The sequence below is a fragment of the Lasioglossum baleicum genome, chromosome 13, assembly GCF_051020765.1.
Source record: "Lasioglossum baleicum chromosome 13, iyLasBale1, whole genome shotgun sequence".
Taxonomy (NCBI): Eukaryota; Metazoa; Arthropoda; class Insecta; order Hymenoptera; family Halictidae; genus Lasioglossum; species Lasioglossum baleicum.
Window position 1 is genome coordinate 1,074,018 of NC_134941.1, and position 19,102 is coordinate 1,093,119.

At 47.9% G+C, this 19,102-nt stretch overlaps 2 protein-coding genes across 2 annotated transcripts in view; one reads left to right on the plus strand and one right to left on the minus strand.

Annotated features, from left to right (window-relative positions):
* The window catches only part of LOC143214783 (uncharacterized), a 34,243-nt gene extending 16,791 nt beyond the window's left edge, over nt 1-17,452 (plus strand). The window contains exon 2 of the mRNA XM_076436171.1: nt 14,628-17,452. Within this exon, the coding sequence (XP_076292286.1) occupies nt 14,639-15,955 (1,317 nt within the window). The 5' untranslated portion in view covers nt 14,628-14,638 and the 3' untranslated portion in view covers nt 15,956-17,452. The remainder of the gene's footprint in view (nt 1-14,627) is intronic.
* Nucleotides 8,138-13,122, minus strand: LOC143214784 (uncharacterized). Its single transcript, XM_076436172.1, has 4 exons — nt 12,668-13,122; nt 10,062-10,502; nt 8,711-9,480; nt 8,138-8,327 (listed from the first exon to the last, which is right to left on the minus strand). Exons 2-3 carry the CDS (start codon nt 10,500-10,502, stop codon nt 9,307-9,309), a joined length of 615 nt encoding a protein of 204 aa, XP_076292287.1. The 5' UTR covers nt 12,668-13,122; the 3' UTR covers nt 8,138-8,327; nt 8,711-9,306.
* Nucleotides 17,453-19,102: the final 1,650 nt, after the last annotated feature.

Genomic DNA, 19,102 nt, shown 5'->3' on the forward strand with positions numbered 1-19,102 from the left:
CTATATTGACGCAATCTTCATGGGCGCTCCACGCTTTTATTTATTGTCGCTAATGTCTAAAAAATTATTTTCTCCTTTTTAATGCAATTTAATATAAGCGTGGTTGTTTGAGATCGGATCGAGAGTCTGGGATCGTTAGCGGGTGAAAGAACGGAACACTGTATGCCAAGAACAACTGCATTGACAGAACACTATGTGTAACAAATAGCTGTATTTAACTGTGTAACAAACTGTGTTAAACGATGTGCGAACCAGCGGTGTAGCGAAAAGCGGTGTGAAACGAGATGTTAACGGTCGTACGAAGCGGTGGTAACGAGCTGAGACAGTGACCGTTAACCGAACGAATGCCTCTTGATCCGCCAGTGCGTGCCGAAAATCACGCGTTCGGCGTATCGCGAAGTGGGGGGTCGCGCGGCTGACGTGACGTCATCCGCTCGGCTACGCGACGTCGGTTGGAGCGCATCAGCCAGGTCTAGATCGGCCGGAACGGTTTTTAAAAAGTTTTTTTATATATTTTTATGTAACAAGATTCTGAGCGTTGAAATTTTTATTTCAATTAAAAAATGAAACTAGATAATATGGAAAAAAATAGCTGCGTAGTTTATTTCTCTATGAATTTTGAGAATTTTGTTACAGATTCTATACAAACTTGATATTCGTTTAGAAATTGTTTTCTCATACAGGAGAGAAATACATACATATTGTCACGTTAGCCTTTTTCTGACGAGCGGTTTGACTCGCGGAAGCCGGTTAACTTCGGGCCTTGCAGGCTCTGAGACCAGGCCGCGTGCAAGCTGAGAACACGCGGTCCGCCCGAGACAATACGAGACTCGAAGATTCGACGATTTCGTCACGAAAAACTAAAGGTTCGGGCGCCAGGCACCGCTAGGATGCCACACGAAACGCGGAACAATGCTCGAGCTCGGAGAAGCCGAGGCCGAGAGTCGAATCTTCGAGATACGCGGATCGAAAACGACGTCGCGACTAAGCCAGATGGTTCGAACACGGAATGACTAGGACGGCCCTCTCGGCAGGACAGATCTCACAGGGGATCGAATAATTCGAAAGCGATATGGTCTCGAGCTATTTATTTCAGCAGTCGGTGAAGTACAAAATCAGCGGCCACGTGGCCGCGACCCGAGAGCCCGCGCTCTTCGTACAAGATAGCGAGAAGATGGTCGTTCGCCGCGCGGTTGTCTTACCGATTTCGCTCGCAACGATACCGCTGACAATTACCGTTGTTTCGTTCGCAACGAACTTCGGAAACGCGAGGCGCAGATGACCGGCGAACTGCGAGACTGCCGCGATGACTTCCGTACGTGATTCGCCCCGACGCGTACGTTATCGATTACGCGATCGAACGCCGACGGAAAGAATACGCGCTTCGACAGGAGACACAGGATTCGAGAAACGCGAAGATACCGAAAAGATTACTCTCACGAACGCGACTCCTCGTAAGACACTCTTTCGCACGCAATTTACAGAGGAAAACTCTCACGAAATATTCACGAAAACCTCAAAGCATTCCGAGAGGAATGCGAGCGAATTATCGAGGACGGAACGGGAAGCGTTCGTCCTCTCGCGTCGAAGGTCGAGCCGTCGCGCAACGAAAATACCGAATGGATCACAAGTGCGACTTACCGTTTCTCGTGGTCTTTCAATTCTTCTCGTATTTCAACGGCTCCCGATAGCGTGGGCATGGCCTGAACGCAGGTGAACGGTATCCTAAGCGGCACGAGACCCTCTAACAGGCACTTCACGATCTTTGATGCAACTTGCAATAATTCTCAACGCGAGTACAACGGCGAGACACGTGAAGCGGTAACGAAAGCCAGCGCGACAGTGATCCATCGATTTTCGGCCGCCTAGCGGATCGAACTCGGCTCCCCCCCACTCGATCGCTTTTCCGAATTTCCTATGGCGTGTTTCCACGGCGTGAACTCTATGGCACAGGAGCGTACCCTCTTCGCGTCCTAGGGCCCCGGACAATCACGAAATTGGTCAAGGAGCTTATCGCTCGCTTGACCGGCGGAGGGGCTTCCTCTTCTTGGCTACGAGGGCACCGACCCCGGGGCAGCTCTCCCTTGATGGGGCGAGACGACGTCAGGGTTTTCCGTCGGTCCGTATCGGACGAGATGTTCGAAAGCTGCTGTCCTGGCGGCGCCTCCGGTTTGCTTGCCGAGTGTCCTCGCACCAAGCTCTAATTTCTCGAAATCGGCCATTTGCTTTTCCGTCGGGCGCTTCCTGGCTGCGGGATGCTATTACGTTCCCGTGATAATTCGGAAGATCGGTGGTTCCTTCTGCGCGTTCCATATACGGCCCTGAAACTTGCCGTTCTCGGCACGCGCGACAGATGTCATTAGGAGGTCCTCGATAATATCGGGATCTCTTAGGGGAGCGCTCTCGAATCCTGTCTCGGTACGTGTCCCGTTAGAGGGCGGTCCGGTCCTTTACCGTTCTCGAACATACGCGAAGTTACCGGAGAAGGGACGTCGCAAACGTTGCAACGTCACAACTCTCCCCCCCCCCCTTAAAATGGACCGGACCGACACGATTTCGCCGACCCTGTGATCCGCGGCTGGACAGGTGAGAGAGCGTTCCTCCCTAAGAGATGTCCTTTACACAACGGAGTCTTCACCACAGAGCGACAACCACGCCCTACGAATACCATACAACAAAACACAGACAGCACAAGCGAACGACAATCCCTGATGACTGCACCTGAACCTCGGACGAGCTATAGGCGTCGGTTGACCTGTGGAGGGGATCGGGTGTCTCGAAAGAAATCTTTCACGCTAATTATGAGAGATGATACTGTCACGCCGTTCACCGGTTCTCGACAGAATCGGTGACCGGACTCGGGAAATTATGGCCTGACGGCCGGGCCACGCTCGGTCGCGCGAAACGTGGTCCTCCCGGGACAAACAATCACTCGTGTATTCGAAATCGTTCTCCCTCGAGAGTTCGAAATGGAACCTACGGGCGCCAGACACGTAGGCGTGCCACACGAAAGCAATCGGGATTCAAACCCGAGGGACCGCTTCTCGAACACACGAGGATTGCGCGACCTGGGATAGCGATAGAACGGTCCAGGATTTCACGTGGGATGAAGGACGGGGCATTCCCCGCGACGGGAACGTTTCTCACAGGGAAGAATGAACCGAGACGTTTACGGCAGACAAGGATCGTTTATTACGTCGGAAACAAAACGTTTACAGGCCACCGGCGAGAGCCGGCGGCAAACAATATGGCTGCCGGCGCGATCTCGATCGATTTCGACGGTTGTTCGGTCGATCGCGCGTAATATTCCCGGTTCGCGTCGGACTCGGCGGTCACAGGATTCCGCGTGAATAATACAAGCCTGGAAAGGCACGATTTCCGCCGAGTCGCGATGGAATACGCGTCGCAATGCGAAGAGACTAGGCGAGGACGGCAAACACGTGGCGAGATCGAAGCGGGCGCGTCGCGTCGTCCCACCGTGGAACTTCCGAGGATCGTAAATCTAAGGGCCGCAACCGAAAGTCGTACGTCCCGCAAAAACCACTCGGGATCGCTACGATACACTGCTTCGGCGCCCGGCTCGAGAACGCTCGCCTCGGACCCCGGACATGCCGAAGCACTTAGCCCGCGCAAATAGGTTAAAGAACCTGTCAAACGACGTCCCGAGCCAACACGAGTAATCACAGAACTTTATTCACAATAATATGACCGGTACTTACCAAACGGCACGATTCAAGCCCGATAATGGCGGTCGTTACACGATACTTTTCGACAACAGCGCGGTTACAAAATACGTGGTTCTACTACGTAGTCCTGCGTCCTAGTGACCCACTTCGTGTCGGCTCGAAACGCGGAAATGGGGCGTCCCCCACTACTTCCTCATCTATCCTCGCTGCTACGACGGCCGGACCTATCGCGTGGCTCCTCGCTACAGGGTCGAATTCAGTGAATTCGGACCCGGGCCTCCGACAATTGTTCATTTTCTCGGGGCCGCGTCCGATAACGCTGCGGGGGCGATGGGATGGACCCGAGCTATTCCAGGGGAGCTCTCATGGCTGTTCCTGGACGAGAGTCGGCAAGGTTGGGCAGTTGATCGTCCCCACGACGTAATTTCCTCGTCGGCATCTCCGGGTTGGCGGGTCCGAGCTCGGTCCAATCCCCGTTGTCTTCATCGTTCGCGCTGTTACGCGATAGGTCGGCCGGGCGTCGTCTCGTAATGGCTCTCGCCAATTAGCAGCTTCGGATAGGTGCCGGCTCCCCTTGCAAGGGAGCAGGTCCTGAAACTTCGTGTCGCGCCCAGCGGCGCGACATTCAAATGCGATAAATTTTCCGCCGCTGGAAGCCAGTTGTCTCCAGGGAGATCGATCGCTACGCTCGCCTCGATTCGCATCGGCTCGCAGGTGACCCGGTCTCGGTTAAAGGGTTCGGATAGACGTCAGCAAAGCTGCCACGTCACAATACATACTTCACTAAAAAAAATATTGCGTACTCGTGGCAAACGATAGTGTGTGCGAGGGGAGAGAAAAAAAATATATAGCGAGTTCGCACACCCCCCAAAAAAAAATTTGTGCCACCCGCCGAAAGGGCCACCTGCCCGTCACTGGGCCGTCCGACTCTCTTCGGACCGATAGGGCTTTGGTCTTCAAGCCCCTCGAGAAGGGCGTTGCTACGGAGCTCCCGCGTCTTTACGTGTCGAAATCGGTTCCTCCGTCGGTTGCGTGACCGCGCCTTCCTCTCGCGGCGAAAGGGTTACCGCGTCTTCGCGCGGCGGAATGGCCTCGGCCGTCGCCTGCTCAGCCGCGATTTCCTCCCGTGGCGTGACCGGCGGCTCCGCGTCCTCGTGAATCCACACTCCCTCTATCGTCGGCGCGGCCGTGAGGAGTTCTGGCGGCGACTGAGGTGGTGCCGGGTCGTTTTGCGGCAACAATATGGCCGCGACTCTCTCTTGCGCCGAAAGTGGTGCCTCGCCTTCTCCCTCGTCACGCTCCTGGCCCGGCGGCACGCGAATGTAATTCGCCAGGATCCTGGTCGCCAGTGTAATGCGTTTGAGGTGCTTACGCATCTCATCGCACTGTCGGAGTGCCTCCCCTTGCCCTGCTTCGGGCCGCATGCTGTCAATTGCCCGTTGGAGGAGCGAGGCTTCCTCCCCCAACTTATCTATCTCTTCCCGTAATTTCAATTTCGCCTCCCTAACTTCCTTGGGTTCTCCCGGGTACGGCATCTGAAAATGATTCGGGGATTGGGGGGTTACCGCTTTGCTCGCTGTCGTACGGTGGAGTGTACGGCTTCAGATCGGACACGTGAGATTTCCCGGCGTCCTTCCCTTCCGGGGTACTTAGTCGATAAACGACCGATGATAGTACTTTCGCGACTCGAAAAGGGCCGCTGAACTTCGGGCATAACTTGGCCGCGATGTTCTGCGCGGCGGACGAAAGGACGCGTTGCCGCCGGAGGACGAGGTCTCCCTCCACGAGACGCGTATCTTTTCGGCGCAGATTGTAATGTTTCGCCTGCGTTTCGTAAGCTCGCTCTAAATTCTCGGTGACCCAGTGGCATAACGTGGCCAGGTGCGACATACGCTCTGACCATCCCTCGATAAGCGCTACCTCCAGGTCAACCGGCGATTCCTCGCTCTCGCGAATACATGACGCTGGTTTCGGTTCGCGTCCGAAATTCAAGAACGCGGGCGAAGCTTGCAGCACTGAGTGATACGCGGTGTTATACGCGAATCGAAATTTCGCTAAATGCGCGTCCCAAGTACGATGATCCTTTTCGATGTAGGATACGATAATCGTTTTTAATATCCGTTTCACCCTTCCGACAGGGTTCGCCTGGGGGTGATACGGGGGTGTCGTCGTGATTGCGATCCCGTAAGTTCGTGCGAGTTCGTGAATCGCTTTATTCACGAATTCGGTACCGTTATCGGTGAGCAATACCTCGGGCGTCCCCCAACGTGAGAAGACAAGGTCTTCGAGCGCGTCCGAAATTTTGGCCCCGGTGGCCTTCCGCAGGGGGCAACACTCGACCCATTTCGTAAAGAGATCTTGAATTACAAGCAGGAACCTTCGTTAACTGACACGTGGGGCAGCGTCGCACGTATTCTACAACCGTGCGAAACATTCCCGGCCAATAGTACCGGGTAGCTATTCGATGGTAGGTTTTCTCAACCCCCAAATGACCCGTTTGCACCTCGTCGTGACTTTCCCTCAAAATTTCGGTTCTTTTCTCGGCCGGTACGACGAGTTTGCACTCGTCTAAATCACCGCCGAGAATTTCGGAGATTAAGGGTGCCGATCCTTAGTTGACCATGACAACTTTTCGATGGTCACGCCAAAAACGAAAGAGCGGCCGCTAGTAGAACCTAAGTAATAACATTTTCGTCCAGTAGGGGTGCTGGGTACATCTTCTACGGTTCAATGTCGCGGAGCGCACAACAGCGTCTCGGCGGTGACAGCAGTCACTGCATTAGTAAATGTTGCCGGTAAGTCAGGCTTCACCAGCAAGCGTGACGTCACAATACGGCTGACGATGACGTAGTGACGGTGTGCTCGAGTGAGAGTGTGTGTGGCACACAGTCGCCGCTCGGGCAGCGCCTATGTGTGCCTAGGCGGATCGCAAGGGTTCGGTATCTGACAGACCATTTCTCTACATATAATGCACATTTGAAACCCCAACGTAGTCACAATCGCTACATAAAGGATCAATCTAGCGTGCATGGTGTGTAAGATGGCCCACTTTTGCGTTTTCGAAGCGTAATTTTCATTATTCGACAGCAAGATGTCTGCTCGAGAGGCTCTGCAAGCAGGCTTGACTGGTGTTCCTGATCTCTCAACATTTTTCATTTCTCGAGAAATGTAAATAAGACCATATTTCTCGAGAGTTCTGTAGAATTTCTAATAAAATAAAAAGATATTGGAAAACTTATGATATTTGGAATATCTATTTATCGAAATATATTTACCGAAAGCGGAAAAAACATTAACTCAACGTTTATTCCTGTCCAATATGTACATTAGGGTGGCCCCTATGCAATACTTGGAGAAAAATTTGTATCAAGACACAATGCACGCAACTATCCAGTACTGTTCCTTTAGGTGAGCAAAAAATTTGTGCAAAGTTTGAGATCGATCGGATAAAAGGATGACGTGGCGCACATAAATTGAAAATTGTGTAAAATTCACCTAAACTGTGGAACATGGCACATTGTTGGATTTATACATTTTTTCTGAATAGGAATATAGAGTAATTATATGACCTCCTTTAAATAAAAATAACGATTACCTTGAAATTTCGCAAAATATGATTTCCAAAAAATTTTTTATTTTGCCATTATATTTACCTTATTGAGCAGTGCTAACTTCTCTGACATTTTTCGTATAATCACAACAGAAAATTTTTGTACAATAGAACTTTCGTACAATTTAACGCAAACGGGTGGTGGAGGTGTGGGAGGAAGGAGATGGAGGAAGGTGTGGGTAAGTAAAATACAAAAATTCAATACAACATTTACTTCTATTGGCTATACAAAGAAAAATTGTGCAGCGCTCCTCCGCCATATTCTCTCTCTCTCTCTCTCTCTTTCTCTCACTCTCTCTTCCCTCCCCATGTTCAGCCGCATTAGACTATGTAAAAAATTTAGATAAACACTACAAAGAAAAATTATTACGCGCGTAAGGGAACAGCATGGAACGCAAAGGAACGTGTGAGGGTAAGTAAAATACCAAAACTCTCTCTCTCTCTCTCTCTCTCTCTCTCTCTATATATATATATATATATATATATATATATATATATATATATATATATATATATATATATAGCCAACAACCGTAGTCCCGTTGAAAGCACCGGTTCTCGTTAGATCACCGAAGTTAAACAACGTGGAACGTGACCGGCACTAGGATGGGTGACCGTCTGGTCAAAAACCGGAAAGTGACCCACCCGGGGTGTTTTTCACGTGTTGTTGGCAAAAGGTGGTTCGGAACCCACCATAAACAGTAGGTCCCGCTGAAAAGGCGATGGTGAGAGTGGAAAAAGGAGAGGATTGGTAAATGAATTTGAAACCCTGAGGGGACCAAATATCATGTCCATACAATATATATATATATATATATATATATATATATATATATATATATGTGTGTAATCTTTATTTAAAAATAGAAATGATATGGACGGTTATGATTGTGTCTGTCGTCTCGTCTGTCTCTTCTGTTTCGTCTTCCTCGGCCGCTTCCTCGGCCTCCGCGTCCGCGGGCTTCGGCGCTCGCTGCCGCGCGTTGATGCAGGTGAATAAACCTCCTCTGCGCGTTGACAAATACTTTGTTCTGCAACAAATAAAAAAAAATTAATCATAATAAAAATAACATAGGAGACCTAGTTGGGACCGGAGATTGAAAACTATTCTGATAAGTACTTATTTATAATTTGAACCATTTTTAAAAAATAAATGCATTTTTATAATATGTCTCTACATGCATTATTTGAATTATCATCTTGATAACAATTTATTGTTGAAGCAATTGTTTGAATCGATATTATTACGGAAATGATAATGTAAACAATGAATATGGAATAGCTTCACCAAAAAAGTTAAAATCGTACAGTACAATATTTAAAAAGTTTACGTTTTTTTTTAGGACACTACACTTTGTCCGATACTGGATATATGTGAATCCGGTGAAATGAACTATTATAGTATGTTACTCACCCATAGCAATTCGGTCTCTGTCGCGGACGATGAGTATGGCAAAGAGGCGGTTGGACGATCCAAGTGGGACCACTTTCCCATTGATGGGAACCCACACGTTGTCGCGGCTGCTGTCACGAAAGAGGCGGGCTGTGGGACTATGAGTGAGGCGGGTGGCGGCACTGCATTATAACTCCTTCCCGCGGGTGGTAACGGGGCCGCTGGCGGGAATCTCGCCAGGAAGCTTTGAATCGCCGGTGGATACGAATATGCTGCTGCCGGGGCCGCCGTCACGATTTCGTTGCCCGCTTGGAGGGCCTCTGATTTCCAGGCCCTCTCTTGGACTGCCTTAAGGGCCGCTATCTGGGCCCCGAGTGATCTGTTTTCCTCTCGAGCTGCCTCCAAGGTCGCCGTCGCTCGTCGGGCGGCGTTCGCTGCCGCTGCCGTGGACACCGATGTGGGTGACCCGTACCGACTCCGTCCCTCGCGTCGTTACTCCATTTGTCGTTTAGGACCCTGGATCGGCGAGCTGCTCAGCATCAAGGAGCCCGGACGCGAGGAAGCCGAACGACGACGAAACACACTCGTTACAATATATATACATGTGTAATCTTTATTTAAAAATAGAAATTATATGGACGGCTATGATTGTCTCTGTCGTCTCGTCTGTCGTCTCGTCTGTCTCTTCTGTTTCGTCTTCCTCGGCCTCCGCGTCCGCGGGCTTCGGCGGTCGCTGCCGCGCGTTGATGCAGGTGAATAAACCTCCTCTGCGCGTCGACAAATACTTTGTTCTGCAACAAATAAAAAAAAATTAATCATAATAAAAATAACATAGGAGACCTAGTTGGGACCGGAGATTGAAAACTGTTCTGATAAGTTCTTATTTATAATTTGAACCATTTTTAAAAAATAAATGCATTTTTATAATATGTCTCTACATGCATTATTTGAATTATCATCTTGATAACAATTTATTGTTGAAGCAATTGTTTGAATCGATATTATTACGGAAATGATAATGTAAACAATGAATATGGAATAGCTTCATCAAAAAAGTTCAAATCGTATAGTCTGTCCCATATTAGAATAGACTTGTTGTGCGCAGCTCGACTGATCGCAGCGCCTTGCTGCGAGCCTCCCAACTCCCCTCATTGGCTCATGCTCGTTGTGCATTGGGAGTTCCACCAATCAGGGCGAACCTCCGCAGCGAACGACGCAAACTGATCATTCGAGAAGTCTATTCTTATATGGGTCAGACTTTACAGTACAATATTTAAAAAGTTTACGTTTTTTTTTTTAAGGATACTACACTTTGTCCGATACTGGATATATGTGATTCCGGTGAAATGAACTATTATAGTATGTTACTCACCCATAGCAATTCGGTCTCTGTCGCGGACGATGAGTACGGCAAAGAGGCGGCTGGACGAACCAAGTGGGACCACTTTCCCATTGATGGGAACCCACACGTTGTCGCGGCTGCTGTCACGAAAGAGGCGGGCTGTGGGACTATGAGTGAGGCGGGTGGCGGCACTGCATTATAACTCCTTCCCGCGGGTGGTAACGGGGCCGCTGTCGGGGCCGCGGCTTCAGCTACGGCTTCAGCTGCGGCTTCAGCTGCGGCTTGGCGGGCCGCAAACCTGCTGGCCTTCTCTTGGGCTGCCTCAAGGGTCGCAACCCGGGCGTTAGATTCTGCGAACGCTTGACGGATTCTGGTGAGCTCCGCTGACACCTGGTGGGAATCCGCGTCCGCTGCCGTTGAGATGAAATGTGGCTGCGGCGATTGTAGTGTAAGTCGGTTGAAGGAGTCCATCTACATTGTGAAAAAAAACAAATTAATCAAAACACTAACACACACTCAATAAATATTCAAAATATCTGGCCAAGTAGCAATAAAAAGTACAGTAAAAAGTTGCGATTCTTGTCAAAGAGCCTGTGTTCTGCACGGACAACTATCTCATACCGACATTATAAACGTAGAGAATGACAGCATGACAGTGGAATGCGCGGGCACCCGAAAACTATCGCGCACAGGGTCGTTTACAAATATCGCGACTTTACATTACGATTACGGTAACCTGGCCAGGCAATGTCGCCAGCAATCATTGTTATTGGCTTAGCCAATCAGAGCAGCTTTGGCTAAAGAAGTCACCCCCGGGGGATCGGGGATGTAAAACAAAATAGCAAAATCCCTAAAATCCCTTTAGTCTTTAGAGCAACGCGGCGCGGATAACTTATCCGGGATAAGTCAAGTTCTCCGCGGAACGAGACGAGCGTATAAGTGAATTAGTGAGTGACCCGTTAGTTTATGTGATAGTATTAAGATATTATTAAAATATATTTTTATAAGTTAGTGAGTGACTCGTTAGTTTATGTGATAGTATTAAGATAGTATTAAAATATATTTTTATAAGTTAGTGAGTGACCCGTTAGTTTATGTGATAGTATTAAGATATTATTAAAAAATATTTTTATAAAATGTCAAGTACTAGTGGAGAAAGAGCTACAAAGAGGCGTAGAATTCGCCGTTTTCAATATTCTTGGCGGGAGGAGAATATTTTTAAAGCATGGTTAGCTCCTTCTCCACTAGTAAATAAGGGGCATTGTACTCCATGTGATACTGCTGTCGCATGTGACAAAGCATCTTTAATGAGGCATTCGCAGACGGTGAAACATATACGCAATATGAATTCAATTCAAACCGATGCCACCTGCAGCAATAGTAGTTCTAATAGCACAACTTTATCCCTCCAAGATAAAGTAAAACGTGCAGAAATTACATTAGCAGCCTTTTTTGCCGAACATAACGTAGCATTTAAAACAGTTAATCACTTAACACCTTTAATCCAAGACATTTGCAAGGAACCAGAAGTTGTGCAGAATCTAACACTCGCTCAAACCAAGTGTGCTAACATTGTTAGGAACGTAATTGCCCAGCGCGAAATAGAGCATTTAGTCGAAGATTTAAAAATTTGCAAATTTTCTATTCTATTAGACGAAACAACAAATATTACAGATATAAAAATTATGTGTATTTTAGTAAGATTCGTATCTCCATCAACCAATAAAGTAACCACGCAGCTATTAGGTTTATTGCCGTTAGACAGTGCTAATTGTTCCGCGAGTAGTGTATTTCAAACATTTAAAAAATTTATGGACGATAAACAAATTCCTATTTCAAATATTGTCGGAATGGCGTGTGACAATGCATCCGTCATGATTGGATGTAACAATTCTTTCATGACACATTTACGTGCAGAAGTATCGCATTTAGTAACTTTAAGTAAATCTTGCCATCAATTGCCTGCAGATTGTGAAAATTTAATTAGATTAGTTGCAACTTACATTTCGGGCAGTGCTAAAAGATGCGCAATTCTGGTTGAATTTCAGAATTTTTTCGGAGTAGATGTTACGAATTGCCTACGTGTATTTCACTCTGACGAAAGCCCGATTGAGATACACGCGGATTCCCGTAGGCAATGCCAGAAATAATTATGTTTATTATTTGGGTTCGGAATGACTCTACTCCCTAATGGGCAGTTTCACTTAATCGTTTGTTGGATATGAAGAGATGGTAAGAGACACAATGAATCTTAGAGGTTAACTGGTATAAACATAAATATATTATATCAAAAAGCAAGATCTATATAACGTGTTAGATCAAAAGAATGATCATGAGTGAACAAAAGAATACGTGCGTTACAATATTAGCTGAACGACAGAATTTTAATATGTTTGTTATTCGTATCGCGAGTACAACGGTTTACATATAATATTCCAGTGAGGGAAAACCCACAGTCTGTTAAGGACTACTGGAAACTATATGCAGATGTGAATCTCGACATTCAACGATTTGAATAGTATAATATACCAGTGAGGGAAAACCCACAGTCGAAAATGACTACTGGATATTATTCGCACATGTGATATTCAACATTCAATGAGATCAACGATAATATAATACTCTGTGCAACTCACCACTCGAACACTACAAATAATATATTACTTTGAACGAGATATGTAGCCTGTGTTCGATTTATTATACTATAATACTGCTGGAAAACACCTGTAAAGAAACTGAAACACACGCACGGTTAAACAAAGTCAAGATGGCGGAAACCGTTACAATGCCACGTGTGAAATGCCGATATTAAACAGAACGATTCTAATACGAGTTAAAAATACGACTTTCTAATTAACTATACCAGGATGACCTGGGCAAAGAAAGAATGTTAATATATAAAAGTTTAACGTAAACCGAGCCTTTGCTTGAACAGAGAGGAAACGCTTTTCCTTTGTTCTGAACAACTCTAACGGATTTGGCTTACGGAAAAAACGACACGCACCTCGCGATTGTACGTCGAAGAGTGACTCGAGACCGCCGTCTCACGGAAGGCGAGAGTGCCTGTCCCGAGCAGTGCTTCGATTGAGCCCAACTTTTTTGATACGATGGATGGCCGCTAGAGGCGCTGCGCGGAAAAACAGTAACGTATCTACTATTGGGTAGCAAAGCGGCCAGAGCCCTGAGGCAGTTATATTGGCGGGAATGTATCGAAATAATCTTACCGGACAAAAAGACTCCAGAACGTGTCCTACGAGTTACAAAATATACACAAATACACTTATTATACATTCATTTTTCAGAATCAAATCATATAAATTTTTTAAAATTCTGCGGGGTGCTCAAGGAACCCCATTTCATCTACCCAATAGTAGATACGTTACTGTCCGCGCAGCGCCTCTAGCGGCCATCCATCGTATCAAAAAAGTTGGGCTCAATCGAAGCACTGGTCCCGAGTCCCTTCCTATTACGCTGCGCGCATTAACCAATCAGATTTAAGAATTCGGAAACGACCGTTTGCGTTCGAGTTCCGAATCTCACGTACGGCTGTGCCGCTACCCGTGACTGTACACGCCGCTGCTGTCGCCGAGCGGTGTGCGAGAGAGAGAGAGAGAGAGAGAGAGTATTCGAAGGACCTTGTAAAGGAGAAACATGTGTAGCTAGGGAATACCCACAACGACGAACGTTGCTACCATGCTTCTATAAATAGCTTCCAAACAATTGTCCCCTCTCGCACATCACTACGATTACATGCTTGTCGACATTTCTTTGTTTTAATGATAATAACAACTTGGCTTCAACAATCCCATCTTTGGGTTGTAGCTTACATCTACCTACGAACGACGTTGATTCCAAAGAGAGTATGCGTTACCTATATATACATTACTCGCGTTACTAGAAGAATTAATATTTTAAACATATCAATGCTAATGCATTATCAAACCGCCGCACAGCCGATGGAAAGAGAAAGCAATAAGATAATTATGTTCGGAACGTAACATAGAAAATCACAAAATTTTAAAGTTATCTAACACCAGATGGCTTTGTTTACACCAATGTGTCATTAGATTACTAGAAAATTGGGACGTGTTAACAAGTTTTTTCCGTTTAGCCGTAGTTGAAGATAAATTAAAATCTGCAGAAACAATTTTGGAGTATTTGACTGACACGTCCATCAAAGCATACATTTGTTTCTTGAAATTTCATTGCATTTTTTCACTGGATTTAATCGCCTATTTCAGTCTGGAAAAATTTTAATACATAAATTATTTGAGAATTGCCGGCAGCTAATTTCTGAAATAGGGCAAAATTTTATTAAGCCTGCAGCTTTAGAAGACATAATTAATTTAGATTTAAATGACGCGAATAATTTGTTAGACTTGCAAAACGTATATGTGGGACCGGAATGCAATAGTATTTTAGAATCATTAGAGTTGGAATGTGCCCAACAAATTCGGTCCGCATGTTTGAAGTTTTATATCACTGCAGTTCGGACGCGCAACCAGATACCCCCGCGGAGCGAACCAGGGTGCCCACACTCACCCCCGCCCCGACGACCACCCCGGCCCCGAAAAATAATCAATAGCCTTTGTTCAGTTCACAGAACCATGCCAATGGACGACTTCTACGGTGAGCTGAGGGAGTTATTTGGCGACATGTCGGGTTTCGAAGACCGACCACCCACGCCGACCACCCACGCGCACCTGGTCCAAGGAGGGGAACAAACACCGAACCCACCCCGACGAGAAGGACCGACACCGCCCACGGACACGGCAACCGGTAGCGCAATAACACGGTACCGGATCCCAAAGATCTCTAAAACGCAAGAAGGGACAGCCCGGGGGGAGAGGACAGCTCTGGCCCCAGTACTGACCATGTCGGCCAGTTCAAAAGGGCCAACAGGCATGGAGGCCACCAGGCGTAAAGCCACCCGCCCCAGACCAGTAGCTACGTCGCGGCGACCATCGGGGGCCCCCAACACAGAGAAGGACGACACACCCGCGAAAAACCAGAGGAAAAGGACGGTAACCCGGGCAGTAACGTGGCGACCGGAACCAGCGCAGGGAGATAACCGGCCGCGTTCCATATCAATCTCTAGCTCCCTATCTAGTGGGTTGACGATTCCACCCACTAGCATAGAGGAGCACAGGAGGCGCGCAGGCCACGGGCCATCCATAGGACTCCCCATGGGGCTCCCCGAGCCGCCACGATGGCGCAAGGAGGAAGACATGGCCACACTATGGCCACCAGCAAAGGGCCCACAAAACAAGAAGGGACGGGCGCAAGGCACAAAAACACGAGCCCCCACGCACCAACTCAGGCGGAAAATACAACCAACAGGTCAACTGCCAAAGGAAGCGCCACCACCGGAACAACCGCAGCCAAGACGCACGCCCACACAAACGACGGGCAATGCACCCATAGCAGCCGCCGGGAAAGCATCATCGCCACCGCCACACCGGAACCGGACCACTCGGTACATGGCCACCGAGAGGACACAAACGACACCGGAACAAACGCCGACGCAACCGTTGCGACGATCAGCCAGTCTGACGCCACCCGCCCCGGCAAAACCAGCGACAACAACAAGCCGCAAGCGGGCCGCCGACGAACAGCCACCAAGCGCACACAGCCCGAAGAAGCTCCAGAACCAGGAACCAGGGAACGGAGGCTTTCTCACGACCTCCGACCACCGCGACACCCTAACACCAGCACGGTACCAAGGGAAGGACGCACCATGCCCTTCCACTTGGTACCTGCTACCGAACGGTCGACGCGTCGAGGTATCCTTACGGCTAACCACCGCCAAGCGATTTCTGACGTCCATCGGGGATGAGAGATGGATACTGAACTTCGACCGTACAGGACGACTACTACGCTGTCGACAACGCGGACCCACGGACACCGGCCCAACAACGCAATGAGACCGGCAATACGCGGAACACGGAATAAAATAATGGTGAAGGGATTTGGTTTTGGGGGATCTAGCCTGTAAGAGAAGTACAAATAAACTACATGTAAATATGAAAATAAAGAGGCTTGACCTCCCGGCGCGCTCACATAATTCTTGTAAAATATCGCAGTACGTGTAACAAACACCACCCTCTGTAAAATGTTGTATAAAACATGCTTTCATCCGAATAAAGATCAATCTCGCCGCCTTTCGCTCGCGACCCCGGAGAAGGAGGGGGGTGTAACAGACCTACACAACGTAGGCCTGTTACGAACAAACCCCTATCACACCTCCACCGGTTAGACGTGTCGACGCGGATCAAGGAACGTACCGCCGGCCTCCTGTCAACATATCAACACCGCCTGTACCGCACGCACCCCGTACCTAGACACCTAGGTCAACGGAATCCAAAATCAAGTTTCCAAAACGATCATAAGAAGTTATACGTCACCACCAAAACACCGCACCGCACCACCATCCCTTACCACCAAACCATCCCTAGAAAAGCCGTCGCGGACTGATCAGAATCACCTGAGTCTGCCAGCAGTCATCCAGGAACAACCACGTGCGATATTCCAGTGCTGTGAGTATACTACCTGTAACTGTTGTCCACGTCTCCGCCGCTGACTTCGAGCCGTTCGTCGAACGCACCTCCTGTTATCGGCATCCTGGTTCTGCTGGTACGAGCCGTGCTCTACCTTGAAACACCCGGTGCGCCACCGGTCTCTTTCACTAGGCGCGTCGCCTCCGAGAGTCGACGAACAAGAAGTGGTGCGTCACCTCTTTGACTTCGTCGAAGAACCATGTTATCCTGTCTCTCCGCTGGTGCGAGCCGTGCTCCACCTCGAAAAACCCGGTGCGTCACCGGTCACTTTCGCCAGGCGCGTCGCCTCCGAGAGCACGGCGTGTCGCCACTCTCTCCCGCAGCCACGGTGTGCACCAGCTGAATCCTGAATCCGAGAGCACGGCGTGTCGCCGCTCTCTCCCGCAGCCACGGTGTGTCACCGGCTGAATCCTGTTCACTTGCACTAGCCTTACATTCCTGTACACTGATAAATAGTCACACCGGTAAAGACTCCGTTCCCGACCGATTTCGCGTCGTAATCGATCTCCAAGCACCGCGATCATCGTAAACATATTTTGCGCCCCGCACTCTCGCGATCGCGGTAGAATGAAACTCGCTGGCAGCGAGCGCACGTTAATCTAAAATTCTACGTGTCTTTATTTTCCGCCGTATACGAATCCTGGCGCGGCGAGCTAATCAGCAACGGAGGGAACCCAGATCCAGATCCAGATCGAGATTCAATCAAGACCGGGAACAAGACCCGTTACAGTATATTGTATATATGTACAGGGTGTATGAAAATTATATGTCACGACCACCATAGCGTGATTCTACACCTCACGATCGATGAAGATCTGTTAAAAAAAGTTTCCGCAAAATTGTGCTTGACCTTGAATTTCAAGGTCAATTTTTTTTATTATTGCATTGTATTCTAAGAATCATGTGGATGAAAAGTGTCAAAGGAACCATGGGTCAAAACTCAACCGTTTTACCAGAAATTGATGCACAAGTGCTGTCGGCTGTAAGATGAATTTTATTCATAGAAGTTGAAGATTTCAAATTGAAATGCTACTTGTTGACATAAAAACAGTCATGGAGAGAATGAAAACACACCGCTACAGCTTTAAAGGCTACATGAATACAGTTCGAGTGATCTCCACTATCGTGATTTTGATTACTTTGCTTTTTGATTCAGGACTCGGAATTATTTACCCGTGACTGCCGATTTTGGAAGGCTACGCCCCCCGATCCCGCCGCGCCCTGCTTTGATTGATATCACATTCGTGTAGGGATACGCACGTGTGTGCGTGCACAATCGGCACAGCCCGGCGGTGACGTACCGTCTAGGAGCGCAACATAGCTGCCAATCAAAGGATCCGATCCTGTTGTCCGAAAGAATCGCCGATCTCGTTATCGTAAAGCGGCAGCCTCCGAAGACACTGAAAACGTCCTTTGGTAATTTCCCGATTTCGGTAACTGAAAAGCAACGTAAGGGCGAGCACTGCTTTATGATGACGGGATCGGCGATGGGATCGGATCCTTTGGACGGCACCTATGTTGCCCGAGGTGGCGCGGCGCGTCACTGCCGCGCAGTGTTCCGATTGAACCCACCGTAACTCGCGCATGCGCGACCAAGACAGTAGCGTATCTACAATGACGCAGCAGAGCGGCCAGGGCCAGGGCCCTGGCCCTGATGCCTTGAGGCAGTTATATTGGCGGGAATGTACCGGTGTTATTAGCAGGACGACTGATGGACGAGAGACGTGACGCGGAACGTTAATATTTTATTATACAATGGCAGTTAATACAGTCTGGACACACTGATGCTGTTTCACTCTATTGACTGCAACAGCTAAATTTTGATTTCCATGATAATATGTTTTTACTGCTAACAGAAGGTGTTATGGCTCCATCTCTACCAAACGTTTCTTCTCCAATTTCATTTTCTCCCATTGAGACCATAACATTTTGTTTTGTGCCTCTGTACGGGAATACCTTAAACCGAGAAAGATGTTTGTACATAAATCTTTGTAAAATTAGACAGACGTTCTAGTAGATCTTAAGCTACTTACCGATGGTCCCTTGAGCGTGCTGTTACACTTAATAGATTCATTGTGTTCCATGTACCGACTATATCATGCACAGGTACCAAGTTACCAGTCTCAAGCACGTGTTCAGAACCCATAAGAGTTAAGGAACCATACACTTTAAAGACAGTGTATTTTTGCTGACAAAGAGAGACGGTATACTTCTATAGTACACTTTAAATGAAATATAAGTTTGTCTACATATAAATATGGTACAGTACATGATAACCCAAGCCTCGAGGAAAATGAGAAGTCTTGGAATTATTAAGATTCCACTGCATTTCATAAATTGATATCTAGTTCTGATATAATTTTTATCAGCCCTTGTTCAATATGAAATTTGTAATGTTAAGGATCATACTTACCCATATAGCATAACGGGAACTATTCGAGTCCTTCATGTATATGTCTGGGATGCTTAGGTTATTGAAATAAATTGGTATCTCCGAATTATTTCCCAATGTCA